The sequence below is a fragment of the Zophobas morio genome, unplaced genomic scaffold (genome assembly GCF_036711695.1).
Source record: "Zophobas morio isolate AGI-343-1 ecotype UQ-CSIRO unplaced genomic scaffold, CSIRO_AGI_Zmor_V1 ptg000024l, whole genome shotgun sequence".
NCBI classification, from domain to species: domain Eukaryota; kingdom Metazoa; phylum Arthropoda; class Insecta; order Coleoptera; family Tenebrionidae; genus Zophobas; species Zophobas morio.
The window spans coordinates 16,476,940-16,504,682 of record NW_026972129.1 but is presented as its reverse complement, the minus strand read 5'-3'; the positions used below and the strand labels follow the sequence as shown (position 1 = coordinate 16,504,682).

Sequence of the window (27,743 nt, the reverse complement as noted above, 5' to 3'; positions counted from 1 at the left end):
AGTAACAAAACGTCAGTTTATCTACATGTTAAATATTATTATATTTTCTGAGATTATTATCCGTCTGATAAATTGCCAATAAACAAACAAAGATGGAAAAGTAGCATTTTTGTGCTCAAGTACCCTAATACATGCAATATCTGCTTCTCTATTCTTCAAAAAAATAAAAACCAAAAAAATGAAATGTTACAAAAATAACTAGTAACCGGCAAAAGAAAAAATGTGTTGTAGATTATGAAGCCAATAATACACCTAGATTCGAAAAAATGTTGCCGATGTCTGCCCCTGTGATTGCCTTGCGCAGTTCTTGAACCGTCAGGGAGGTGCGGTTTATTCCCGATGATTGTGTTTGGTTTATGATAACGAGCAAAAACTGTCATTTATAATATTTGAAGGCGTGGTTTTTATTTAATTCTTTAAGCCAAATTAGTAACTAATTTCTAAATTCGTCGTTAGATTTTTTATTAAATAATTAGCAACATGACCGGGAGGTTACCAGCCTGTGTTATCGACGTCGGTACAGGGTAAATTCGCACATAACCAAACTTTCCTCCCGCATTAATCATTTCCTCATTTTCAGTTACACTAAGCTAGGATTCGCAAATAACAAAGAACCACAGTTCATTATACCTTCCGCTATAGCAATAAAAGAAACAGCCAAAGTCGGCGATCAATCCAGTCGAAGACTCTGTAAGGGAGTTGAAGACTTAGATTTTTTTATAGGTGATGAGGCTTTCGACGCCACCGGATATGCGGTCAAAGTAAGTGTGAGTTTTTCTAAATGGGCGCCGGTTTTTATTCGCCGTTTTAGTATCCGGTACGCCATGGGTTGGTCGAAGATTGGGACTTGATGGAACGATTTTTAGAGCAATGTATTTTTAAATATTTGCGAGCAGAACCAGAAGATCACTACTTTTTGTTAACTGAGCCGCCATTAAACACTCCAGAAAATAGAGAATATACTGCAGAAATTATGTTCGAGTCTTTCAACGTACCTGGGCTGTACATAGCTGTACAAGCTGTTCTAGCTTTAGCTGCTAGTTGGGTAGGACGTAGTATTGAAGAAAGAACCCTAACTGGTATTGTCATTGATAGTGGAGATGGTGTGACACACGTTATTCCTGTCGTAAGTAAAAACACCCTTAGCATTAAATTTTATTTTCAAGCGTCTATCGTAAAAAATTTCAATTTGTAAAATTCTAAAAATTTTGCACAATATTGTTAACTTCATGTGAGTGTTCATTTGAAAAAGTCATCTAGTTGGCGCTGTTTTTATAGATGAAAATGTAGCGAAAAACGCATGTGTTTTATTAATTCATACTATTGGATATAATTGACATTTGACAGTGGTTGAAAAGCATTAATTTTATTTTACGAAAAAAGTGAGGTTAAATTGAACTACTCTGCCGTGAAATTCGTTTTGTCAACTGTCATCGATTAAAGACATGCTTCACAATTTTTACAAAAAATCAAGGCCAACTTGATAACTTCAATTGAGCGTCTGATACTTCTTTCTGTTAAGTTAATGTCTTGTCACCCAGTTTGATGACATGTTAACCATATTAATTAAAACTTTAAAAACTGGCCACCATCACAAAGAAGTGTCAAATTTGTTAGATTTAATAATTAATTTCACAGGTCACTGGATGTAAGAAACATTTATAAAAACCCCATGTTATATTTATTGCATTTGTAAGAATTAAATTTTTAAGCTTGTAAAATTTTCAACAGACTCTTCAACATAGGGTCCAATTTTTGTTGACTTGCGTCTAAAATCTGGTTACGATTTAGTGCAGTATTCATGATTTCTGTTGTAAAAGCCAACTTGTAAACAAACAACAGATTTGTTTTTTTTTTATGAAAATTAGATTCGAGACAGGACTGTGTAAATAGGGGTCGACAGTTCAAACATAATACGCAGTCTGTGTTTATTTTAGGTTTGTGCTTTATGCTAATGTGTTTAACTTAATTGTCTGGTGCAACGTTGCCACATTTTTTGTGTGGAAGTACAGTGTTGGATACAAAACGCAAAATTTCTATTCATTTGTACACCATAGCATTAAAAAAAAAGAAAATTACACCTTAAATGCAGAAAACTAGTTGGAAAAAAACTGAAGTTGAGATGACAAACTTGTTTCAAAGCCCAATTTATTTACAAATATCTTTTACGTGAATTAGATACAATGTGGCTTAAAAAAAACTTGGCTGTCAACCCGTTTTGAAGTTAAAACCCAATGCAAGTTTTAAAACCTTTTTTTTCTGTCGTGTAATACGTATCAGCTAACATGTTTTCATTTTTACATAAAAATTGTTACAATAAATTTAATGGAGGCATTTCGCCCTCATTTTATTAATAAAAAAAAACCCGCATGCGTGCAATATAAAGTGAAAACTAATTTTACAGTTATCACAGCGTAAAGAACTACTTAACCATTGTTTTCTTTTGTATAGAAATCTCAAATAAAGATGTTCAGGGTTTGAATCTTAACAATTATTTTAATTAATCTGTAGTCATAAATTACAAAAATAAAACAATTTATTATTCTAATTATGGTACGGAATTGAATCAAGGTACAGTAGAAAGTCGATCATTGCTTTCAAATCCGCATGGTAATTTAATGGATTTTATTATTTAGTCTAGACTCAGGACAAAACTTACGAAACTAACCCTTGAGGAGTCAGTCTAATACCCAGTCTAGGTTCTTATTGGATTTGTAAGGAGGAGAATTTATGCGTGAAACCTTTGGTATTTATACCTGTTTTTGACAGGCGTGTGCACCCTTCGTAAATATTCTAAAAGATGGCGCGCGATTTGACAACTAAATAACGACAACGATGTCATTAGAATGTCAATCACAGCCAGCAATTTAGGGATATTCTGTGTGACAGGTAAAAATGAAAGTGATAGTTTGACAAATCAAAGTGTCTCCACTATATCTTTATTACATTATGATTTGTAAATATGTAGTAATGATAATTATCAACAATGCAAGAATTTAGCGTTCCCATTTTCTATACAAATAATTGTTAACACAGCAAGCAAAACAAAACGTAAAAGTCTTGGCGACAAATGTCAAAAGTCAAGGTTGCGTTCTGTCTCGACTTAAATTGAGTAACATTTTTCCCATACAGACGGCAAAAGTATGTGTTACTTCTCTCATTGAGATGATTAAGTCAGGTGGGGGGTTGTGTATTTATGAATGAATGTATAAAGCTTTGGTATACTTGTATTTGACAAGGTGTGCGACTGTGGTAAATATTTTAAAAGATGGCGCCCGACTTGACAGCTAAATAAGTCCATAATGTTATGTCAATCCCTTCCAACACTTTCTGTGTAACAAGCAGTAAAATGTATTGACAGTTTGAAATGTTATTGGCTACTTTCGTGAATCAAAAAAATTATATAGCGTGACTTCGTTTATTTATCCACGTCTCATGACCTCTAGCGTACGAAAAAGTGGTCTCCAGTTTCCGTCCGTACGTCTATCTGTCGTCTGTATCAATTTTAATTAGACACATAATCTCGAAAATTAATGGACCGATTGTTGTCAAATTTTATTTGTATATTAACACTATCATGTAGATCATAAGAAAACGCCAACCAAAAATTGGCTAGTCATCCCACCAACAATTTGATGACGTCACCCCCAAAATTTGTAATAGTAAATTGTGGTGTATGAATCCGTGTTTAGTTTTCACCCTACACTCCAGATTTTTGAAATTTTGTAAACGTTTTATTGTACTTGTCTTTATTTTAATTTATAATCTATAATATAATAAAAAAAATTGGTGAAAGGTTATTTCAATAGAACTTCCCTCGCCCCTGAAGTGCACGTAAATAACGTCCCCGCAGCTTATTTGACTTGAATTTTTTCTTTAATGTTTCTTCTTTTCTTTTGTTCCTTCATTTTTTCGAGTTTTGAAGTTTAAATTTATTTTTAAATTTATTTTTAAATTTTTCAACTTTTCAATTCAATTTCTAGATTTTGCAATTTTTCGATTTAAGTTTCTCGAGTTTTTTATTTTTTTTACAATTTTTCAATGTTCCGATTTTATAATGTTTTGTTTTTTAAATTTCACTTTTTTCAATTTTTCGTTTCGTCAGTTCTTCAATTTACAATTTTTAAATTTTCCAGTTTTTGGATTTTCCAACTTTTGGACGTTTCAATTTTTAGATTTTGCAATTTTTTATTTCTTCAGTTTTTCGAAAATGTCTAGTTATTCTACGTGACTTACATTAGGGGTACAGTCCAAAATTATTGAATTATTGACTTTATGTTTTTTATTATAATATCTCTTGTTCTTTGCAGCAAAAAATTGTTGAAAGAAAACTATGTATATTAAGAAAAAAAAAGAAAGATTAAGCCCCACCCACCTGCCCCGATCTCAATTGTGATGAGTTTTTCATTCCTAATCTGACGAGGGGCGGAGTTTAATTGTAACATATTATTTCTCTAGAAAATTCTACCATTTTGAAAACATATTTCATATGGTAATTTCTTGTAGAGAAATGAGGATTTTGCAACTAAACTCCACCCTTCAGCTCGCAATGAATAAAATATTCATCACAATTGAGAAGGGGTGGGTGGGCGGGGCTTATATTTTGTCCATTTTTTCTTAATACACGAAGTCTTCGTTTCCCAACAAGAAACTGAAAATATGTTTAACTATCCTGTTGTTGAAAGAAAATTCTATATATTAAAAAACAAATAAAAATTAAGCTCCACCCACCCTACCCAATCGGTCCAGCAGTTTCGGAGATTACGTGTCTAATAAAAATGGATACAGACAGACAGACAGATAGACGGAAACCGGAGACTACTTTTTTCGTATTGAAGGAGTCATGAAACGTCGAGAAAACATAAAAGTGGCAATTTGTCCGATGGACAAATTCTATACTTTTTTTATTACTATACTTCCTTAGCTTACGCTCGGGAAGTAAAAATAAAGTGCGCAAAATCAAATCTTATAATTTCTGGAAAATTTTTTATTTTTTTTTGTTTCCTCAATTCTTCAAATTCTTGATTTTTATTTTTCATTTTCTCGATTTTGTCACAATTTTTTGTTTTTTCATTTCCTTTATTTTTTCAGTGTTTCTTTCAGTTTTTATAATTTTCGTTTATTCAATTTTTTAAATGTTCAATCTTTGATTTTCAAATTCCTCGGTTTTGAAAGAAATGTTTCAATTTTTTAATTTTGCTATTTAATGGATTTCCCGATTTTCCGATTTCTTTAATTTTAAATGTTTCGATTTTACAATATGTACAGATTTTGTTTTTTCGATTTTATATTTTTTTAGATTTCCAAATTTCTCAGTTTTTGATCTTTCGATTTTTTTAGATTTTTCAATGTTTGCGTTTTATACTTTTTGATTTTTCAATTTTCCTATTTTTCCAATTTTTCAATTAGAAACGCTGAAAAATCGGAAAAAACTGAAAAATCGGAAAACCGAAAAAACCAAAAATTACAAAATCGAAAAACTGAAACATTGAAAAATTAAAAAGAGAAAAAACGAATCGAATCGAAAAATTGTAAAGTCGAAAACTGTCTACATTGAAAGATCGAATAATTGAAAAATTAAATATCGAGAAATTGGAAAATTTAAAAATTTCTCATTAAAAAAGAAAAAATATATGAAATCAAAATATTGAAAAACCGAACAATCGAAGAAATAAAAAATTAAAAAACCGAAAAATTGAAAACTCCTGAAAATTCAGTTCAAAAATTACAAAATCTAAATATTGAAACATCCAAAAGTTCGAAAATCGAAAGACTGAAAAATTTTAAAATGAAAACTCGAAGAGAGAGAATCGTAAAATTGAAGAAACAAAAAAAGGTAAATAAATTAAAAAACAAAAAATTATAAAATCTAAACATTGAAAAATTGTAAATCGAAAATTTGAAGAAATGAAAAATTTAAAAATAATTAAGAATTGAAAATTAAATAAACAAAAAAATTGTTAATTGTACGTTGACTTTCGATCATCGTACCGTTTCAAACCACTGTTGTTTGGTAAATATCATTTACAACACTTACTGCATGTCAATGAATTAAAATACAATATCAATTAGATCCACATGTTTTCTTTAGAGACCAGTGCCTTATAACAATGTATAACAGTAGTTTTTTTGTACGTAATGAATCAGCCAGCGTGATTTAAGAACAACCTGCCAAAAAACCGGTATTTCAAGAATTCGGGACATTGATCGCGGTACTCTAGTTGTATATTAAAAAATGAACTCGTAAAAATTGCGAAAAATATTGACCCAACTTTCACTTTCACAAGAAGTAACTAACAATTTACTACATTTCTAACCATTTATCAAATAATTTTTGCCCACAGGCCGAAGGCTACGTTATCGGTAGTTGTATCAAACACATTCCTATCGCCGGTCGCAACATCACCTACTTCATCCAATCACTCCTCCGTGAGCGTGAAATCGGCATCCCCCCCGAACAATCGTTAGAAACTGCCAAAGCAATCAAAGAAAGACACTGTTACATCTGCCCCGATATCGCAAAAGAATTCGCCAAATACGACTCAGACCCGGGCAAATGGATGAAGAAATTCGAGGGAATGAACTCGGTCACGAAACAGCCTTTCACCGTCGACGTCGGCTACGAAAGATTCTTGGGACCCGAGATCTTCTTCCATCCTGAATTTTCCAACCCGGATTTCACCATCCCCCTGTCACAGATCGTCGACGATGTCATCCAGAACTGCCCGATCGACGTGCGCAGGCCTATGTACAACAACATCGTGCTCTCTGGGGGTTCCACCATGTTCAAGGATTTCGGCAGGCGGCTGCAGAGAGACATCAAGAAAACGGTTGACGCTAGGTTGAAGCTCAGCGAGACGCTAGGGGGCGGGCGGTTGAAGGTTCGTTGATTGGTTGGTTGCTTTAGGGACTTTGGTTAAGTGAGTTGTTTCAGCCTAAACCGATTGATGTCCAAGTAGTGTCACACCATATGCAACGGTACGCTGTGTGGTTTGGAGGAAGCATGCTGGCGTCAACGGTAATTGGGTACAGTGCGGAGTATGTCTTTACTAAGTTTTGTGGTTTCAGCCTGAATTTTACACAGTTTGCCACACAAAAGCTGCGTACGAGGAGTACGGTCCCAGTATTTGCAGACACAACCCAGTATTCGGAACAATGACATAAATAAATTACTTAAGTTATAAATTTATTATTGTGCATTTTTATTATGAAATTTATAGATAATATTTTAATCAATTTGTGAAATATAATTTTAATTAAAAGATATATTAGTTCTTTTCGTATTTAATTGGGTCGTTTTTTTCAGAAAAATGATAATAAAACCTTGTGTCTTGGGGTACAGGTATGTGATTTTCGAGCAGTCCACGTATATCGACTAAATTTAGCGGTTCCAGGTAACGTCTACAAATGTTGCGTCATAAATATGTTTTTATTAAATGTCACTTGTTAAGTTTGTGGTACAACATTGAATAAAAAGGTTAGAACTAAAAAGAAAAAGAATTCAATTGTCATTGTCACGTACACCGGGTGAAAACTTTTTCGATGCACCTGGTATAACGGAAAATTATCATGGCTCCCAATCTTCCCTATCATGTCCTAAAAAGGCAAATGTCAAATTTTCCTAAATAAATCTTCATTCAAAAATATTTTCCCCTTTTCGTAGTACGGGGGTTGCTTTCCCCTTTTACTTGCGCATTGTTTAAAAACAACGTTTAAATTTTTTCCAGTTTCATTGTTTGACAGTTGGCAATGTAAACCGCTCGCCCAGAGCAAACTTCATGGCATTTGTTGATGCGTCAACTGACAGATTTTTGTTAAAATGTGTAGTTAAAGTTAAAAAGTAAATGATGCAAAATATTAATTATTGTTATAATGTTGTATGATATTATGGAAAATTGTGGAGTAAGTCCAATAGCTAATTAACGTTCTGTAGCGCCTGTAATAAGCTGAATTAAATGCTCCCACCAATGCGCCATTTTTATTGTGTTATTTAAATTTAGTTTAATTTAGCCTATTTCGCTAGAAATGCAAGTAAAATTAAACCGAGGAAACTTAATATACTGGCAGACGATGTAGTAATGGTGCTAACCCTTCCTCTAGTTCCAGTTGCATAAAGATGACAACATAACCCAACCTCACCTTTGTGACCTCACAGTAAACAACATGATTTTTGCAGATTTCCTTCAGTGCTGTTTAAGTTCGGCTTAATTTATTTATTGTGCAGTGAAAGATGAACCCTAATTTAGCCAATAAGGAATCCCAAATCATCGAAATCGAAGATGACGTTATTGACTTGGGTAAACATACAGTTACGTTGTCTTTCACGTTCTTTACGCCCTATTTGTAGATGAAGCTGAAAAAACGCCAGAAGAGGTGATATACGAGTGGGACGCCAAGATTCGAAAGAAACTGTCAGCGTTTGGAGTGGCCGATAACGAACGTGTTTTGGGAGACCTTATGAAGGACTATTTACAGTAAGTAACTAAAACTATACATACCAAACCACATTTTAGTGATTCCTTGTCTCGCCGTGCAGATCTCTTCACGAAATGACCAGAAGTTACGATGATAACGAAACCCTCAAGAACAAAGTGTTCTGCCATATAAATTTCTTATATTCGTACTACGTTGAGTTGCAGTGTTGTACCTCAGATAATTATTTAAGCAACATGGAGGAGATTTTAACGTTATATTGCAATTTGGAGCTGGAAGCTATACGTCCATTAAAAAAGAAAGACTTGACGAAACATAAATACAAAAAACGAATAGTGTCAGTGGCGAAACAAATCATACATGTCTTAACGGTATATTTACTAGAACGACATGACCACATATTGCACGTACTAATAAAAATGAACACCAACAAGGTTTCGGATTCTTGCTCAGAAATGTTGAACATTCTCTACTCGTAAGTTCACGTTTTGTACAATTATTCGCTTTAATCGAAATTATTTAAGGCATTTTCTCACTAAAGTACCTGCATTCAACTTATGTGATGATTCATTCTGTCGAAATTATATCGTTTTCCAAAAGTGGAAAGAAATACGAAAGGTGGAAGACTGGGAAGGTATGGACAAAATTATGTATAAAATGTTTAAAAGGACTCCAGAATCTATCAAAAATAATGAAACGCTGAGGCAGATTTTAATGCCGTCGTGTTCATCAACTGTTGACATTGTGTTAAATTTGTTTCGCTCATTTCGAGCTATATCAAGTGCGTATTTTAAGCACGTGTTAGCGAAAAGAAACAACGAGTTGGACGATCTGGATTTCAATATAGATCTAGGGGAAGATGAACCAACAATAGCCATAGAAGTAAGTCTCGAGTTTATTAAAACTGTTCTCTTAATTGTGTAAATTTCAGGATGAAGATGAGGAAGAAGTTCAGTTTTTAAAAGCTTATTATGAGGTTGAAAGAAATATGACTAATTTATCACACACACACACCTCGGATATCTCAGAAATTGATATATTTAGAAAATGTAAGGAGGAATTTGACGAAGACGATGATGTGCAATTTGTTGGTATCACCATGTTACCTAAACAACCAATCCTTGAGGTTTCTATTACCAGCGAAGACGGTGATTACACGATGAGTAATGTAAGTTATATTGTTTTATCTCTAGAAGCTGTTATTCACTGCGCGTAAATTTAGAATATTTACAGACGATAAAGTCTGATGTATGTTTCATATGAACTTTCAATTCTGCTAAAAAATTAATCACGAATTGATTGCGTTCAAAAAGTAGGTTTTAGTGAGCGTTTTATCAGTCTGGATAATTGAAAAATTAATTCACATCTTAAATTTTAATATACACACATTCGTTGTCAAAATTGGGGGGTTGAAGTTGTTATAAAAACAATAATAACTCATCTTTTTGAAGAAGGTGATAGCCTTCAGAGACAACAGTTACTGTAGGCCAGAAAATTTAAAAAATTTAAAACAAATGACGTTAAACTGATTGGTGTTTTGTTCTGGGTGCAGTTAATAAAGCAGAATTCTGTTGTTTTATTTGCATAAAATTCTTAAAAGAAGCTAATTTAATGTATTCATATTACATTCGAAAATTATGTTTGCGTTATGGTTTTGGTTTGTTGCTCAAGCTTAAATATAGAATCTCTACACAAGTCATTTATAAATATTGTATCAGCATTGGTCTATATTTTCTGACTGTCTTATTTCTGGAAAAAAATACTAATAATTAAAAAAAAAAAACTACACATTTGTCATTTCTTTTTTTTTAGATTTTTCCTGATTTCTTTCGAGACGGATTGTTTTTTTTTCTTCTGTCGGTTCACGTTTTTGATGCTTTTATCGATTCACTCTTTTGTTGCTTCCATTTGCAGCTTGGTTAATTCAAATGTAGATGAATGCTTTTTGCAAGAATGACGGCAGCTCATATATCACTTGTGATTATATCATTTATTATTGCTTTAAACTCAACGCCCTTTAAGTCTGACATGATGTGAAATTGTAATGTACCAAGTAAAATTTCATCTTACAGAATATCCTTCTGAAACTACTTTAGTAATACTGGATACCGAGCCAATTTCAATTGTTCCCATTAACGTATTTTATTTTTGCACTGTTCAGGCTAATTTCATGTTTTCTCGAAGTTTCATAACCGTTTGAGTACCAAAAAGTATGTCTCCCATTACCGTCTGTCATTTCTCCGGAACTACTCGACTGATTGTTGTGAAATATTAGCTGCTTCTAATTCTAGCCAGAATTTGTCTCAACATGCTGCTATACTTGTGGTTTATTAATCCGCCGTTATTTTTAGTTCCCGTTTCCGTCATCTTAAAATTTTGCAAATTAAACCCTGTTTAAATTGTATAAAATCGCTAGTCTTTATTTACGTTAGACGTCCAGAATTTTGGAAAAATAAAAACTAAGCAAAACCTAATGCTCTACAATTTTTAAAATGAAGTAATAAAGAGTTTTCTGTTTTAACGAGTTTAAACCTTTTTTTTTTAGAAACAGTTAATTTTTTACGAGAATAATGTTAATCTATTAATAATTTTGATATGTGCGCAATGATAATAATCATGATAAAAGAGAAGATAAATCAAAATGACATTACAAAAAGCAATATCGCAGAGTATTTTTCCTAAAGGATTTAATAATTTTTATTTACTGAGTGTAAATTAAGGAAGTATTGTAACAGGATTCATCTGACGAATGGGTACTTTCATGTTGTTTCGACGTTTCATGACCCACAGAGTACGAAAAAGTAGATATCGCGTTTCCGTCTGTATGTCGTCTGTGTCGATTTTTATTATTATCTCCGAAACTAGCGGACCATTTGTGATCAAATTTTATATGTATATTACGAATATCCTGCAGATGGTAAAACGCTAACCAAAATTTGGCTAATCATTCTCACCAACAATTTATTGACTTTATCACAAAATCTTGCTTAGTACATGCTATAAGTTTAGTGTTTTTTTTTTTTTTGAGTTGAAATTGTTGCACTGTACTTCAGGAGGTGTAAATAACCTGGACCAATTTTTACTTCCCGAGCGTAGTTAAGGAAGTATTGTAATCGATTCCATTGGATGATTGGCCACTTTCACATTTTCTCGATGTGTCATGACTAGAGAACGGATTTCTGTCGGGCTACGTCACGATTATAGCTGGGGACGCCTAGATCGCCGCGAATTAGTAGCGGGTGATAATCAGTGCATTTAATCGTCACTTATTCCATAAATTAATTCCCATCCCGCACGAGCCGTACTGAGTTTGTCTGTCTGTTTTGTCTGCCATCTGTCCGGATTTTTATTAGTTAGATAATCTCCGAAACCACGGGACCGATTGTTGTCAAATTTTGTATGTTTATAAGAAATTTCACGTAGATAGTAAAACGCTAACCAAAATTTTTCTAATTACTCTCTAACAACGTGATAACATCTCCTCAAAATTGTTCCCACTAAGTAGGGTTTAAATTTTATAAAATAACACTTCTGTATTTGTTCGTTATGAATCCGTCTTCAGATTTTCCCTGAGGCATCCAAATTTTGTCAGAAAAATCGAAATTGTACCTTTTATACCAGTATCCTCTGGATGATTAAATACTAACCAACATTTCGCTGATCATCCCCACCCACAATTTGATGACGTGATTGCAAATAATTCTATGTTTATTTGATTTAACTGTTGTACAACAATATACTCCTATAAGTGTGGTTTACGAATCCGCTTTGAATCTTTCCATATTATCAGTATTACACTGCACGTGTCGGAATTGACATAATGTTGATCCGAAAATTTTTAAATGGGAAACTCACAATACATACATACAAGCCCTTTATCAATACATTCATATTTTTGGAGTTAATTCAGTTCCTATCAAGGGTTGGCGGTAAGGACACTCCAGAGTCCTAGATCCAATATGTATAAACAAGTGTGTTTTCATAACATAATGCGTGAGAATAGTATACAGTGGCGGGGTATGACTGATTAAAGAGTGATCAATGAACAGTGCAAAAATTGCTAAAAAAATATATTGGGTGTAATTAAAAAATAAGAGGGATGTCGTAGATAAACAAAAAAAATTATAGGGTACCAAAACAGAATTACAGGATGTCACTTACCTTCTTAAACGGTTACTCGTACTACTTTATCTATATTTATTTGAATGTATAGAGGTTATCACAAATAAAAATTCGCAAAATCATGTTTTTTAATTTTTCAAAGAAGCGAGGTTTGTTGGATTGTCCTTCGGACCTTCGACCAATTTGTTTTGCATTCATAAAAAATTGACAATCATCAAATAAGCAGAAGAAATCGTAAATAATTGTGTTCGTCGGGCGTCTCCGTTTCCTGTTCTGAGTTTATTGTTTTTTGGAAAAATGCGTTTGTGTCGTTGCAAAATCTAGTCCTCGATAGTAGAGCAGTCGTTAACAATTGACTGTTTTCTTTGATATTTCAAAGTATATGGTTGTTAGTGACGTCTTAATTAGAATTGCTTATACAGAATGACTAAAAGAATGTATGAATGGGGAAATTTATTTTATTGGTTAAGTTAAGAATGGCTCAGCCAATTTTCCAGAAAATTTGGGAATATAGTACTGTTCAAAACTGTAATTCTGAAATCATTGTTGGTGAACCTTAAAAAAAATCTTTTCTATAGTTTTTCAGATAATTACTACAAAATTCGGTTCTACTCTTCAGTTTTTGGATAGCCTGTAAATGTGAAACTAAAATTTATGTATATTGATTGCTAAATCCTAGATAAATAGATATACGTTTCAAATGTGACATAACTCGTTATATTCTATTCATTCGTTTTTTGTAAGAAACTTACTGCAGTTGACCTTTTTCCATTTTCATTACTCCCTAAGCCGACAGACAGAAACGGAAAATTCGCATTTTAATACTTAATGAGCTGTGAAAGAGTAGGAAAATAATTACATAATTAAACATTCCTCAGAGTGACTATTACCATACTTCCGGTAGCTATTGTTCTTTTATTTTATGCTTTTATTCTGAATCTAAACATAAGTGCGGCAGGATTTGCCATTTCAAAAAAAAGTTGTATGCATTTCCGTCAACACAAGACATGTTTTACTGCTACTAGAAGAAGATAGAAATATAATGATTTTTTCGTCGTGCTAATTATATTAAAACTTATATAACTGAGTTTAGTTTAAGAGACAAATAAATGTAAAGTAACTTTTTAACAATTTCTTCTTTGTGTATACTTGTTTCGTTTAAGATATACCTCATAAAATTTTATAATAATATGGGGTCTAAATAATTGTATGAGGTATATCCTAAATGAAACGAGAGTACATAAATACTTCTGTCGACAATAACACTGGACAAAAGGTTGTTTAATATCACACCTACTTATTACTTTTATTATTGCATCAAATTAACATACATAAACTTCCTAAACTCATTTCTATATTTCTCACATCTATAAATTAAATTTTTTGTTACAGACAAGCAATAAACGTCATACGGAAAAGAGCAGAATACCAATTCCAACTCCTCCGTTAGTTTTGAACTCGGTAGGAGAAAAGAACCCCGACTTGGAAAACCTCAACGGCATCACAAGAATTTGTGTTGGATCTCCTAGAACAGTACCAGAGCTAGAATTACCTAAAACAATACCGGAGCGAGAATTACCTAGAACACTACCAGAACTGGAATTACCTAGAACAGTCCCAGAGTTAGACTTGCCTAGAACGGAACCCATCAGGATCGACCGCCCCATTCCGACGAGGTCACCTAGGTTGACACCCGAACTAGAACTGTCGGTGCCAACTCCAGAAATAGAAACTCCTAGAAGCGTAACTCCCGTAGTGTCGCCCCTCACAGTACCTGGAGCGTCAGATTCTTGCCAAACGACGGAAATGGAAATACAATCATCAGAACATCACGACGTCGAAGATCCAGTGTGCACCATCACAGAAGTGACGACTTCTTGTGACTCCACAACAAAACCAAATCAACCTGAAGTGTCCTTTGATTCGAACAATACACAAATATCAAGTCCTTCTAGTCCAGCGAAAGCCATCGATGCGTGCGACGGTGACGATACTCATACCAAACGGACTATAGAAATGAAAAGTGTTGAAGTTCAAGCCGATGGTATAAAAAATTATTTGTATAACGATTACGGACTCACGACGCCACCTTTTGACGTGCAAACGGATGAGCAAGTGTCAAGGCCAGTGGAACCGCGGTTGTATACGAATATCGGCCAAAACCACAAGAAGGACCTCATGGAGAAAGAAAGTGTTTGTGAGAAGAATGTCAGCACGCGAACAATTGAAGTACAGGTGGATGCACCGACTCAGAAAACTTGTCCATACAACGACTATGGGTTGACACCTCCTAATGATCCCCACATAGAAGATCCTGGTACTAGATTACAAGAACCTTTGTATACTAATATAGGGCATAAAGATCTGAGCAGTAGTAAAGATGGGAGTTTTGATGATTCTCCACAAATCAATACGCACAATAGTGAGATTCCGCCAGTGGATGAAGTTGCTCAAGATAGTGTTGAATTAGAGACTGATAGACACGTTGATCGTGACGATATACCTCCAAATACGAGAACGCGAACCGAGATTGAAGCAAATAAGGCAACTATAGATGGTGTAGTGGAGCACGAGTCAGATTTTGATGAGTTTGAAGATCAACTTGATATTTCAGATATGACAAATGCAGATGTAGATTATGATACAGAAGAAATTGATGTAGAATCTTGCCAAGACACCGACAAAGAGAGTCCCTTAGGGCGCGACGAAGGTAGCAACCACGCAGTGTTAAATAACTTTGGCAACGAAGAAAACGTAAATATGGCTGAACAATATAATCCTTTCAAAAAAACGGATCAAATAGATACGGGGCAAAAGTTAATACTAAAATCGGCACCAAATATCGAACCTGTTACTGCAGACTCGGAACTCAAGGAAGTGGGTGAAACTTACAACGGAAACACAATTTTGAAACCTCTGGTTTCTTCAAATAGAACAAACGGGCAAGCTAAGGATAGTACTTCTACGAAAATAATGTACACATCGTCTCAGAGAATTCGGCCGACGTTGGAGGAGTTCTCGAGGTTCGAAAATGCAATACACAACCAATGGAATAAAACGAAAGAAAACCACGATTTCGACGCGATCTTAACAGGCCCGGTTTCGAAAGTTTTACCAGTGAAACAAAATAGTTTATTTAGTTCGCAAGATAAACTAGATCTCTTCAGTCAAGAATCAAATTCTAAAGCAGTGCACTCAAACAGCCGCTCAAATAGTCCAAACGATATGACGTCGCCGGCTTATGAAGCCATCGATGACTTTCGGAACTATTATAGTGATAGTGTTAACGGTCGTGTTCCTCCTCCTCATGATGTTCGCGTTCCTCGCGGTATTCTGAAGAAAACCAAAAGTACCAGAAGGAAGAACTACCGCATCATGTTTCATGAAAGCACTTGTGATAATGAAGAGAGAAAACCGAGAAGTGACGGTGTTTTGGTGCTGAAAAGTGTTCGGATGGACGAAAAGTTAAACATGGAACCTAGAGTGTTGTTAAAGCGTAGACGTAATATAGAAGATGCTATGAAGAAAATGTTGAATAAAACGCCGACGTTGAGGGTAGATTACGACAAGACCACTACTCACATTAACGACAAGGACGTGGTGCGTTGTATTTCACCTCCTACGCTTTCGTTTATTGTCAAGGAACCAAATAGTCACAATCCAGGTAAAGTAAAGTCTTTTAACGATGCTTACTGCAAGAAAGCTTCCTCTAAATGCGAAAAAAACATGTCATCTTGTTGCAACCAATTAGCCGAAGAATTCACTAAGTTAAATTGCAACGTCGTCGAAGACAAAGCGTTGAATTTAACCATCACAGAACTTCCTCGTCCTATTGATCCCGAGTCCGAATTTTCCAATTCCCCGACTTTCTTGCCCAACACGGACCAACTGGTTCAACATTGCCTTGAAGAAGCGACCAGCGAAACCCCAGAAGTCGTCGAAAGAAACTCCTCTTTGCTTTGCGATAATTCAAACTTTTACACGTCAAGCACTTTAGCTGATAACTTAACTCAAAATTTAAGTAACGTAGATCCAGTCAAAACCGATGCAGCTCAATGTAGTATTAAAGATGATAATAATTCAAACTCGGGTGTCAATGTAACAGAAACTGTAGATAATTCTTTATTGCAATTGCCAACGGCCGTTCCAGAGACCTATGATTTTGAAAAAAATTTTAAAAATGAAGTGTTTTCAAAAATCGATTTGCAAAATTTTGACGATTCGGATGGCGAGACAAGACTACCTCTGAAGAAACGGAAGCTTTCGGTTGCCAATAAAAACGAAAGCGTGACTGAAGAACTGAAGAAAGAAGAAATCAGCTATCCGGCGACTCCGATGATCAGCATAGCGGAAGTCGAAGCTTTGCATCCTAGGAAGTTGCAGGCTAACGCTGCACGTCCCTTTAAAACTCCCGCCGAAAGGAAAGAAATGCCTCCTCTACCTGTTTTTTATAATGTAGATTCTGATCCTAGTCCTATTATCACAGATCAGTTTAATATTAATAATCACACTTATAATAATCCTACTATAAATTATCACATGAATAATGTTCCGGTACCATTTATTAATATACCTTGTGGGTCGTATTATTCTTTACCTCCTATTTTAGTACCTTTTAATAACGTATCTACTTTTGAACAAAGTAAACTGAATACACCGCAGCAAGAAAACTTCGGGAAGAAAGAAAGTCGGAAGCAAGGAAGACGAAGACGTCAGTAATTTTGCATATTTTGTTTTTCAAAGTAATTTCATTCCATATAAGCATTGACTTTTTTTTTATTTTTCCTCAGTATTGAATATCTAGTAGTTATTTAACAGGCTGTGAATTTTTAATCTCCTTAATTTATTAATTTGTTGAACATTTTAATGGTTATTGTTTTTTTAATTTTATTATTTATGAAGAAAGAAGTTACTACAAGAAGGAAGATTGGATTTCGCTATTTTTTCACTGGGCACGTTTTGTACATATTACGTGTGTTTTATTCATCGAAAAATTCTCAATGTGTGGATTCCATAATCGTCTTATTCAAAATCTACCATTATGTGTGTATACGAGTATATAACAACATTTTTTCTATTTTAAGGTTCGTTGACTGTGAAAAATCGAGAACACTTGGAAAAGAAACCAAAGAAACGGAAATTTGGTAAATCATTTGTTGTACGTTGTATTATCAATTTTAACAAAAAAATGCGTTTCAGAACCGCAGAACAACATCATGAGCGAACCTGTAATACGGAAAAGAGGTAAGATTTTTCTGGGTTCATTGTCCTTACTATTGATCGCAATCGTTAAGTGTTTTTTAACTCATTTTAAATGTGTAGATATTAATAGCGACATTTTTAAATAATTTTAAAGTTTTTGTAGGTGGTAATTTAAAAAAAAAAACTATATTGCTAGTGCCATTTTTTGGTTTTTACTTGCCGAGCGTAAGTAAAAGAAATATTCTAATACAGCGACTGGCTATTTTCATGTTTTCTCGACGTCTGCCGTCTGTGTTAATTTTTATTAGGCAGATAACGAAACTACTAGACCGATTGTTCTCAAATTTTAGATGTTTGTCAAAATCATTTCCACCAACAATTTGATGAGGTCCCCGCAAAATTTTGTTTAGTACGTGCCATATAAATTTTATAAAATAATATACTTCTGTATGTGTGGGTTATGAATTTATTGTACAAAATGCTAAAAAATATTTTTTAATTCAAAAAATTAAGCAAGTTAACTTTGTAGCAATGCAAAATCGAGTCCTCGATAGCAGAAAAGCCGTTAACAATCACTATTTTCTTTGATATTTCGATATTTATGGATATTGTGAGTGACACCTTATTTAAAATTGCTTATACAGAATTAATGATTGATGAAGTTTAGTTTTTTAATTAAATCAAGAATGGCTCACCCAATTCTCTAAAAAAAAAAATTAACTTCAGTGGCTAAACAACCAAGTGAAAAGCTGTAGACTGCAGTTTGACCTCATTATGGCCTCATCAGTACAGTGGATATCTAGCATTCCAAGTTATTTAGTATAAATGCCTTAAGTCGATAAGCTAATATTGGCGAGATGTAAGGAATTTAATATTGCGTACATCTCACTATTAAAAAATATATTTAAAGCAGATAACCAATGGACAAAGTGTAGATATTCTCAATTTCTCAGCACATGCTTAACTTCCACTGTTTATGTTTATACATAACTTCACGTTCAAACCGCATAAAAAATTTAATTAAATTGATTTTGTCTACTCAACGCAGAGGAGAGCACTGATTAATTAATTGTCCACACTCTATTTTTTTTTTTTTTTCAAAAATATTTATAAATTTGAAGAACATTCGGCAAAAATGTAAGATGACGGACACATTTTGATTAACGATTTACCATGCTGTAAAATAAGTAGATTTCATAACATTCAGTTTTTGCAATTTCAAAGTTAAATTGTAAAATGTTGTTACACGATTTTGAATATGTTTCCCAAAAATTTGACTGTTTAGTCAACGACACGGATTCATAAATCACATATACATGAGTATGTAATGTTATAAAATTTAAAGAACATTTTGCGAATTTTTTTTTTTCATGATAACTCCTATAAATTACATAAATCGGGGCGGATTCACAAACCATAAGTTTATGATTGTTATTTTATAAAATTTAAATAGCATTTACTATGCAAAATTTTTGAGTGACGTCATCTAAATGTTGGTGGGGATAATAAGACAAATTTTGCTTATCGTTTTACCATTCACACGTTGTTCATAAAATGCAAATAAAACTTAATAACAATCAATCCAATAATTTCGAAGCTTATCTGTCTAAATAAAATCGACACAAAAGAGACTATAGACAAACAGACAAGTCGGTATTCAATTTATTTTGAAGAATACTAAAATATATAATACGAAATTTCTTCCGATATTTGGATTTATTTGTATAAAATTTCCTTGTCATCGTTTTCGTTTGAAATATTTTTTCATTATGTCTTTCGCTTATGTCTACCTCACATATACTCATCACAAGTAGAAATATTTATCGATATTTGTATACTAAACTATGTTTTTATAAACGTAAAAGTACTTATAACGACACAAGTAAATAGTTGCTATTATATTTTTGTTTACGCGTGTTTGTAAAATTATTATCGAATGATACAAACTTATCGAAGTGAAGCTTGAATTCTAACTTGGTAAGTGTTGTGTCACTGGTTGCATATATGCCGAAACAGAAATTATGTAATGGTAACTGAAAACCTTATGTCATATCAAAATACACAAACACTGTTCTTTAGATTCAGATTTGTCATTATGGAGATACTTGAGATGAAAGCAAATATGTTTTCATTAAAGAAAACACATTAAATGAAAAACCATGATACCTTTTTTTTTATTTTAGAGCCCTGTTTGCCTCTTTTTCTAACAGATGGCGTTATATTTTTATTGATTTATTTCAGATAACTTCATCTAAAACGTATAAAATAAAGTTATAATACTTTCAGTGTTGGATTAGGTACCGCTGTTTAAAAATTTACGATGAGAGTGACCAAAAACAAACAGTCTGTTGTATATCCCTACCTATCATTTGGTCATTTTTGTAGAATGCACCCTTGCATTTCGTAACAGTCCCCTATAGATAAAAGCCTGAAAATACTAATCTACACATCGAACAGGGAATTTTTAATTCAACTGTTGGCCTTTAAATAAATTCTCTGTATTGATTATTGAGGTGATGGGTAGAAGGCAGGTGGGGACACTTGGAATATGTATGACTGAAATCTTTGGTAGAATACGCCTATATTTGACAAGGGTGTGCACCCTTGATAAATATTCTAAAAGATGGTGCGCGACGCTAGCTAACGTCAATAACGTCATTAGAGTGTCAGTCACGTGGCGCACCCAACAATTTTGGATATTTTACGTGGCAGTCAATAAAATGTTAGAAGTAAAGATTTAAAACTTTATTTCCATTATTAGATGAGGCCTTAAAAAATTTGTAATATAATAAAAGACTTTCCATTGTCTTAAAAATAGCGTTGATAATCAAAATTGATTGCATGCTACTGCACAATAATTATGACCAATTTGACTAATTATTTTGTTGCAGATTATAGGTCTGTGTTTTGTAATAAAATTACTGTTTTTTCTTTATTCAATTGCATGCATTTCCTGCAAATGGGTTGATTTTGTTAAATAACTATTGTGTTTTTTTTTTATTTGTCATACATATAACCCTAATATCGATTTGTGTAAAGATTTAATTGTATCTAGCTTTCAGGACGCCGAAGGAGAAACCTCTAGCTACCAAAGGAAGGCGAGGTGTTCGAAATCACAAGAATTCGAATTCATCGGAGAACACTTTCGTTTCGACAAGTGATAGTGAATTTGATAAGTTATTAAATAGTGGAGCGTACTCAAATAAACCGTTTAGACTCGATTTGACATCGTAGTTTTCAAAGGTTAGGTGCAGTGGAGCCTCTCTGGGGTATTTGTACATTTTTCTACATATATGAGAGTTTTGTCTGTGATTTATTCTTATAGATTTATTGTAATTTTTCGTTTTTGTTAGTGGACAAAAGTCCTTTGTAAATACATCATCTGTGCTTGTAAAAATTGTATAAATTGTATAACACATGTAAAGTACAAATAGAAAATAATTTTTTAAAGACAATGTTTCCAAATCGAAAATTTTTATCAATCGACTGAATATAAATATTTTTTATGTAACTGAAGCGTGTCATCTCGTATTTTCTTTTGTACACTACAGTAACTTCAACCAAATTATTTTACCTAAAATAAATTATATTATTTCGGTTTTAATTAATGTGGTTGTCTTTAACTAAAATTAACTTGACTCCTAATAAATGTGTCAGTGCTACCCCTCATCACTTTTGAAAGTTGTAAAGCTCGAAAACATTGAACAAATGACATCTGATGGGTTTATCTGGAGATCCACACTATATGAATTTGTCCTGCTATACAAATAAGTAAATCTGCAAGTTTTTCTATTCACTTTTATGAAGTCTTTCCTATAATCTTAAATATCCAAGTAGAGCCATCAAAGACATTTATTTACTGTTCTGTGTTTCTAAATCAAAAGTGGGGCGATGGCATCATGTTCGTTTTAAATGTGGCGGTTGTAATCGGCAGGTTAACCAATGTTGAGTTAATAAATTCACCTAATTATTTGACGTTCGATTGACAGATGACAGCGATGGCGTTGAAAGGATGATTCAGTTGTTGTAATTGGAAAACACGAAAATAAATAAACAACAATCTTAAGGTTTGTGTTTTTATCTGACAATCGCGTTGTAAAATCCTAGATCATTTAATTCGTTATACTTTATTGTTAGCCTCAAGCAATGACCCCAACATGATAACTGAAATTTGAAAAACAATCTAATTATGGAATCGCCCCCTTCAAGCACAACTTGGTCCGAGGCTTTTATCCTAAGCGATGATAGTGGTCTTTTGTTAACAAATAGTTCAATATCTAGTGGTAGCATGAGTGGAGATAGTAGGAGTGGTCCTAATCGTTTACCTTTAGAGGTGAGTTTCCACACCTTAAACGCGATAATTTTAATTATTAACACCGACAATTTAGGACAGTGATTGCGAGGAAAAATCTCTCTCCCAATATTCCCTGGATGGAATGTCTGACATAATGTGTGGAGAAAACTTCAACACATTAAAGAAAGGCCCCAACTGGATTGATTATTCCATTAAACACTCATCCCCCATCGAGCCTCCGCTGGAATTTCAAGACAAACCCACCCCGCATTTACTGGAAGACTTTTTTGACTGTCTAACCGCACAAATTCTGAACAAAGCCTTTGAAGAATTTAAAGACAATGAATTAAGACGACTGAAGTTTTTAAACCATATAGCCCGACCGTCGCACCATTTACTGCTCGGTCGCCCCTACTACACGCCCGAATTCATTCCATTCAGTCCATGTCATGGCAGGCCAGGTTCGAGAAGCTCTCTGGGATCGTCCCGTCTTTCTAGTTCACACAACTCTTTGTCCGTCCCTGCTGCACACAAAGTCGATGATTCAAGCTTTATCACACAGGCAGTTTCGCACGATACGCTTTCGTCAAACCAAATAAGTGATTTGTACAATGTTCCCTTTGATAGTGATATGTATGCCGTACCGGTGGATGTCATTAAGCCACCTATCAAACCCAAAAGGACCCAGCAGAACAAGAAGCGCCGAAGGAATACCTCTTCCGGGTGCAGGGAGATCGAGGTCGCGCGACAGTGTAGGAATCTTTCAAATAAGAAAAATACCTTGAAGACAGAAAGGGTAAGTTTTTTTTCTTAACAATCATGTACTATAAACTGAAACAGATGCATTGGTTTTGATATAAATTGATGTCACCATATGATGAAAAAAAAGTCATCTAGCAACCACTGAAATGTATAAATGTCAAATACCTGTAATGCCAACATTATTATTTTAAAAATAAATTTCATGGCCTACTAGACGACTTTTTTCGATCATAAGATAACGTACTAAATATCTGCATATAATCTTTATTATAACATGATTTTAGAAAAAAATCTACAAGAATCTCAAAAAATATATACAGGGTGTTAAAAAAAATGTTAAGTATGTAGGAACAAATGATATGCATACAACTAAAAAATATTTATTTTGAATGGTGTTACCATGTTTACGTTTAACATTTATCACTTCCAATTCATGTAAAGACAAATTAATTGATGATAAAAACGTATGGGTAATTAAATTGTCTGTCAGTAATGTTTCAAAATAAGTGTAATAAAAAAATTGGAGTTACTATCGGAATTACGAAATCATATTTTTAACATATCTAGAATTGATTTTATTTAATAATCTGTACATACAAAAAAAAACCAAATGTAGTTTTGTACACAGCTATCTCTAAGTCATAAATTACATTTTTATATTGACATTTTAATGCGTAACTTAACTAAACACATGCCGATCCTCTTGTCACCTTGACTTCCAGTGCACTCAGTAACACTCTCGTAAACTACTGTCTCCAGTTCTATTTTATAACACACGCGAAGTCAACATAGACCGACTATATTTACTTCTGCATATTCTGTCATGTTGGTCTCGGTCCAAAATAAATATAGCATTGCGCAGAAGATCCTAGAATAGTCGCGTTTTATTTAATGTTATCAGAGTACGTATCAACATTGATACAAAATTTTATTACTGTGCACACATCACAATGTAAATAAAAATAATGAAGTTAAGTTTTACGGTCACACGAAAAGTTGTCTCTCAGGAAGTGATTTTATGCTTTATTTGAATGACGAAAAACTGACGTGAAACATCACAAATGGGTGTAAGTAATTTTCGTCCTTTTTTTAAACAGGTAGTGCAGTTACCTTAAACGCTAACAGTTACCGCCTTTTTTGTTTTGTTTTTGTGTGTGTGTGAATGTTTATGAATTTGCTTCTTTCTAAGATTTATTGCTTTTTGTTCTGAGTTATATGATTTTTATACTTTATAGTAGTTTGATAATCTCTAGCGAAATATTTCTTTTTAATTAGTTGCATATTTCCTTGTAAATCAAGTTACTACAAACACTAAAATATCTTTCTAAATATTTTATTAAAATAAGTATATTTATATATAAGATAAGATAAGATAAGATTAAATATAAACCGGCCAGTTCTGTCAAAATCCACTTTTATAATTTACATATTATGGTTATTAGAAGCAGGACCTATGAAAACTATGCCAGATGTTATGTAGCTTATATCAAAGTCTAACTGGAAATTTGATATAATTTTTGTACTGGTGTAACATTAACGGAAAACAAACTCAACCTAAATTGTTTAGTTCTGAAATTTGTGTGTTTTTCTTTGTTTAAAAAATGCTGTAGTATACATGCTATAGAAAATTTGAAAGGAAAGTCTAAAACTTGGCAAAACCACAGAAATAGCAATCGAAAAGTATTTTATTGTCAACAAAATGCTACAAATGTAATTTATGTTTCAAGGTTTCAGTAGCTAAAAATGAAAATGTGTTCAGGTTAGTAGCTCGATGAAAAAAATTGCAGTCTTGGAAAATTCTTGAAAGTGTTACCAGGTGAGCTTTTTCTTAGCTCTTAAAGCGGTGAATTTAGCCCATAATTATTTTCATATTGTATCGTGTTATTGTAATCTAAAAGGTGCAAGTTTTTTGGATGAGAATTTATTTACTTTAAGACCATCATATAAAGAGTTAAATGCCAACCAAAATTTACTTGTTCAGCGCTGTCCACAATTTAATGATGTCATCACAAAATTTTGCTATACTTGTGTTGTTAACCTCGAATTTTTTGGTTCAGAGTTTTAGATTTATGGAGAAAAAATAAAAATTGTATAGAAAATTTATCTTAAAAGGTAAACAGAACGTAATCGCTAATATGATAAACCGTCAATAAAAGTTTGTCGTTTTAAAATTTAGCTAGATTAATCTGAATGTGCAAAATATTGGGTCTACACTTTTTTTTATCAGTGCAACCATTTTTTTACATTTCTTAACAATCAACTGGTGAGTCTGGAAAAAATAGTAAAAAAATTCCTTCCCGCATTTTGGTGAAGTTACAATGGTTTCAAAATTGGTTCTTTTGCTAGGTTTAAGGCAGAACCATGGCTAACGAAAAGTTCGGGTGTCGTGGTTTCCACAAATGTGCAACCCACTGAACGACAGCTCAAGACAAGACAACCCCCTGCTGTTAATCCGCTTAGCATTAGAATTAGGCGGTCGCTTTAAAAGCATACAGATAATATTTTACAACTTTAGTCAAAGAACCCAACCCGCAAAGCTCTAAAACCATAAATTATGCAGGTACGACCGCCAAAGACCGTCTGCTTGGAAATTCTATAGGCACGCGACAGGGTTTACAAGTTTACAAGAACCCAATTGCGAAAAGCCGACTTGGCATTGTCAACCAAATAATCCTGATCATGTCACACAATTTTATTAGTATGCTTTTAAAGTGATCTTGGCATACAGAAATTTCAAACCACATGAAAAATTTCTACAGTGGAAGAAGACAAAATTGAGCTGCTAAAGCGTTTTATTCAAATTATCACTTCTGATTTTGTTCTCATTTTTTTTTTTCTAATCATTTTTAAAAATACGATTAAAAAAGTTGGCTTCTTTATTAAAAAAAAAAGTGGTCGACGTTATAACTGCGGCATTATAAGTAGACAGCGGATTTCTGTCGGGCTACGTCACGATTTTAGTGGGGACGCGCTGCATCGCCGGGACTCAGTAGCGGGTGATAGGTAATCACTGAATTTAATTGTCACTTGATTCCATAAATACAATTAACGATTTATTAATCAAACGGCTAACTAAATGAGAACTGGAATTAACAGAAGAGTGCAACGAAGCAGCGTTATTCTAATCTCAAATAAACGAAGTGCAGCCGGTAACTGCAATGAATTTCCATCCCGTACGAGCCGTACCGAGTTTGGCCTTGTCTAGCCCGACAGAAATCCGCTCTCTAATTATAAGCACAAAAATATTTAAACTATATATATACCGTTTCCAAATTTCGCCGATCACCTGTTTTATTCATAGTTATTTCCAAAAAATTTCGATCAGACATTTTGTGACATTTTAAAAAATCCAATATAATCTATGTTCTACTGTCATTATAATGACAAATATGTCTGTACAAAATATGTATCTGTAACAAATGAATCAGAACGAAGAATTTACAAGTATTCTAAGGAAATTCTAGTTTCCACTTTCACGACATTTCATTGGTGCATAAATTAGCTTGAATTATCACAGTGACAAAACTGACGTGACAAATGCAAAAAAAATTCTCATTTATCACGTCAGTTTTGTAATAATAAAAATCAGTAGATTCATAAAAAAGAAGTAAGTAATAGAAGTAATAAAAAAATCTACTTATTTTGCATATGGTAAAAAAAAGCTATTAAAGATTGTCCAGAATTATATGAATTTTATGGACTCCCAAAGTTAATTTGTTTTACAGCCCTGTTGTCAGTTTTATTGTTTAGCTGAAGAGCGGGGCGAACTCAGGTACAGAAAAGATCGGCTTTCCCCTGACAGGCTCTTTACCTGTACAATAGAATTGACGCCTGAGCTGTGAAACAAATTAACGTTGGGAGTCCATAAAATTCTTATAATTCTGGACAAACTTTACAAATTGGCTCTTCTAGACTTAGACTACAACTGCAATTTGTTCTTAGAACTCATTACCCACAGGTAAAATTTTCCAAGAAATAAATTTTCGTTACTCAGGTAACAATGTGTTCATTATTTGCGGATTATCTCATTGTCAAGATCCCTATAAATAAGAAGCAATAGTTAGAGCAGTTACTTATTAGTTGACCGTTTGTCAGTAAACTGTGCTTGTATAGTGTGGTAAAACTTTGTGTCCCTGAGGATTACATTTTTTGTGACATTTCCCGTTTGTAGGTGTTTTTTTAGTGTTTAGTTGTCTTTTTTTTTTGAAATGGTGGGTAAGATTTAATAAGTAAGAAATTTAGTTAGTGAGTTATAACTAAATTTCGGCATCGCGGAAGTGATGCTCATTGTCGTCCAATCCCCAGCACTATTGCAGTCGTGGCCTACAACTTCGGGAATTCTTAGTAACAATGAGTGCTTTTTCTAGGTTTTCCTCGGTTATAAGAGTTCTCCTAGATGATAAAATTGCTTTAAAAATAAAAAATGACGGTTTAACATCACAATTTTCGTGATGATCTTAAACAGATAAACCCTGAATTGCCTCAAATGCCACTGAGATTGAGACTGCACAGTCGGCCATCCAAATTTATCGCCTGATGTCGCGCCGTCGTTTTTAATATTTGTCTGATTGATACCCCATCACTTCGGCTTTGCTTAACTCTGGTTATAACTTTAGGTTAGTAGTTAGGTCCCCATCGCGTTTGAACATATTTATACCCTAAAAACTACAATGGGGCACGCTTCAAATAAACATCAAACTGCTAATGACAAACGTAAATAAAAGAAACAAGCTGTGAAAACACTTTGGAAAAAACTTAAATCTGTTGAACATGATGACGTTCAAATTGTTAATAATCCGTATAATAGTACTGAAGATAGTTCTTGTGATGATGTTTTTCTAAATGAACGTTCTGTATCTCAACAAAATAGTTTCCAAATTATTTTATGATTAATTGTTGATATAGGTCATATATTATCATCATTAAAACC

At 33.4% G+C, this 27,743-nt stretch overlaps 3 protein-coding genes across 5 annotated transcripts in view; all 3 read left to right on the top strand.

The window, feature by feature from the left end:
* Nucleotides 1-299: 299 nt before the first annotated feature.
* Nucleotides 300-7,275, top strand: Arp3 (Actin-related protein 3). The gene is made up of 6 exons (XM_064064044.1): nucleotides 300-524; nucleotides 581-761; nucleotides 812-1,126; nucleotides 6,345-6,881; nucleotides 6,935-7,018; nucleotides 7,069-7,275. Exons 1-6 carry the CDS (start codon nucleotides 481-483, stop codon nucleotides 7,162-7,164), a joined length of 1,257 nt encoding a protein of 418 aa, XP_063920114.1. The 5' UTR covers nucleotides 300-480; the 3' UTR covers nucleotides 7,165-7,275.
* Nucleotides 7,276-7,769: 494 nt separating this feature from the next.
* LOC135135196 (uncharacterized) lies at nucleotides 7,770-21,823 on the top strand. 3 transcript variants are annotated; one of them, XM_064064204.1, is made up of 10 exons: nucleotides 7,770-7,902; nucleotides 8,177-8,297; nucleotides 8,348-8,474; nucleotides 8,537-8,908; nucleotides 8,958-9,315; nucleotides 9,365-9,601; nucleotides 13,948-16,219; nucleotides 17,640-17,699; nucleotides 17,755-17,799; nucleotides 20,813-21,823. In XM_064064204.1, the coding sequence occupies exons 2-10, from the start codon at nucleotides 8,231-8,233 to the stop codon at nucleotides 20,989-20,991; spliced, it is 3,717 nt and encodes a 1,238-aa protein (XP_063920274.1). In that variant the 5' UTR covers nucleotides 7,770-7,902; nucleotides 8,177-8,230; the 3' UTR covers nucleotides 20,992-21,823. The 3 variants fall into 3 exon arrangements, with proteins under 3 accessions (XP_063920274.1, XP_063920275.1, XP_063920273.1); XM_064064205.1 differs by having other exon boundaries at nucleotides 20,820-20,933; XM_064064203.1 differs by lacking the exon at nucleotides 20,813-21,823 and having other exon boundaries at nucleotides 13,948-17,699; nucleotides 17,755-17,794.
* Nucleotides 21,734-27,743, top strand: part of LOC135135198 (uncharacterized) — a 19,133-nt gene continuing 13,123 nt past the window's right edge. The window contains exons 1-3 of the mRNA XM_064064206.1: nucleotides 21,734-21,824; nucleotides 21,895-22,090; nucleotides 22,146-22,847. Coding sequence (XP_063920276.1) covers nucleotides 21,947-22,090; nucleotides 22,146-22,847 — 846 coding nt within the window. The 5' untranslated portion in view covers nucleotides 21,734-21,824; nucleotides 21,895-21,946. The remainder of the gene's footprint in view (nucleotides 21,825-21,894; nucleotides 22,091-22,145; nucleotides 22,848-27,743) is intronic.

Excerpts from the sequence above, each read along its gene's own strand:
- Arp3 (XM_064064044.1), top strand. The coding sequence starts at position 481 with ATGACCGGGAGGTTACCAGCCTGTGTTATCGACGTCGGTACAGG. Across the intron at positions 762-811 it reads CCACCGGATATGCGGTCAAA|TATCCGGTACGCCATGGGTT; the intron begins GTAAGTGTGAGT and ends TCGCCGTTTTAG. Across the intron at positions 7,019-7,068 it reads GAAGCATGCTGGCGTCAACG|CCTGAATTTTACACAGTTTG; the intron begins GTAATTGGGTAC and ends TTGTGGTTTCAG.
- LOC135135196 (XM_064064203.1), top strand. The coding sequence starts at position 8,231 with ATGAACCCTAATTTAGCCAATAAGGAATCCCAAATCATCGAAATCGAA. Across the intron at positions 8,298-8,347 it reads AGATGACGTTATTGACTTGG|ATGAAGCTGAAAAAACGCCA; the intron begins GTAAACATACAG and ends CCCTATTTGTAG. Across the intron at positions 9,602-13,947 it reads GTGATTACACGATGAGTAAT|ACAAGCAATAAACGTCATAC; the intron begins GTAAGTTATATT and ends TTTTTGTTACAG.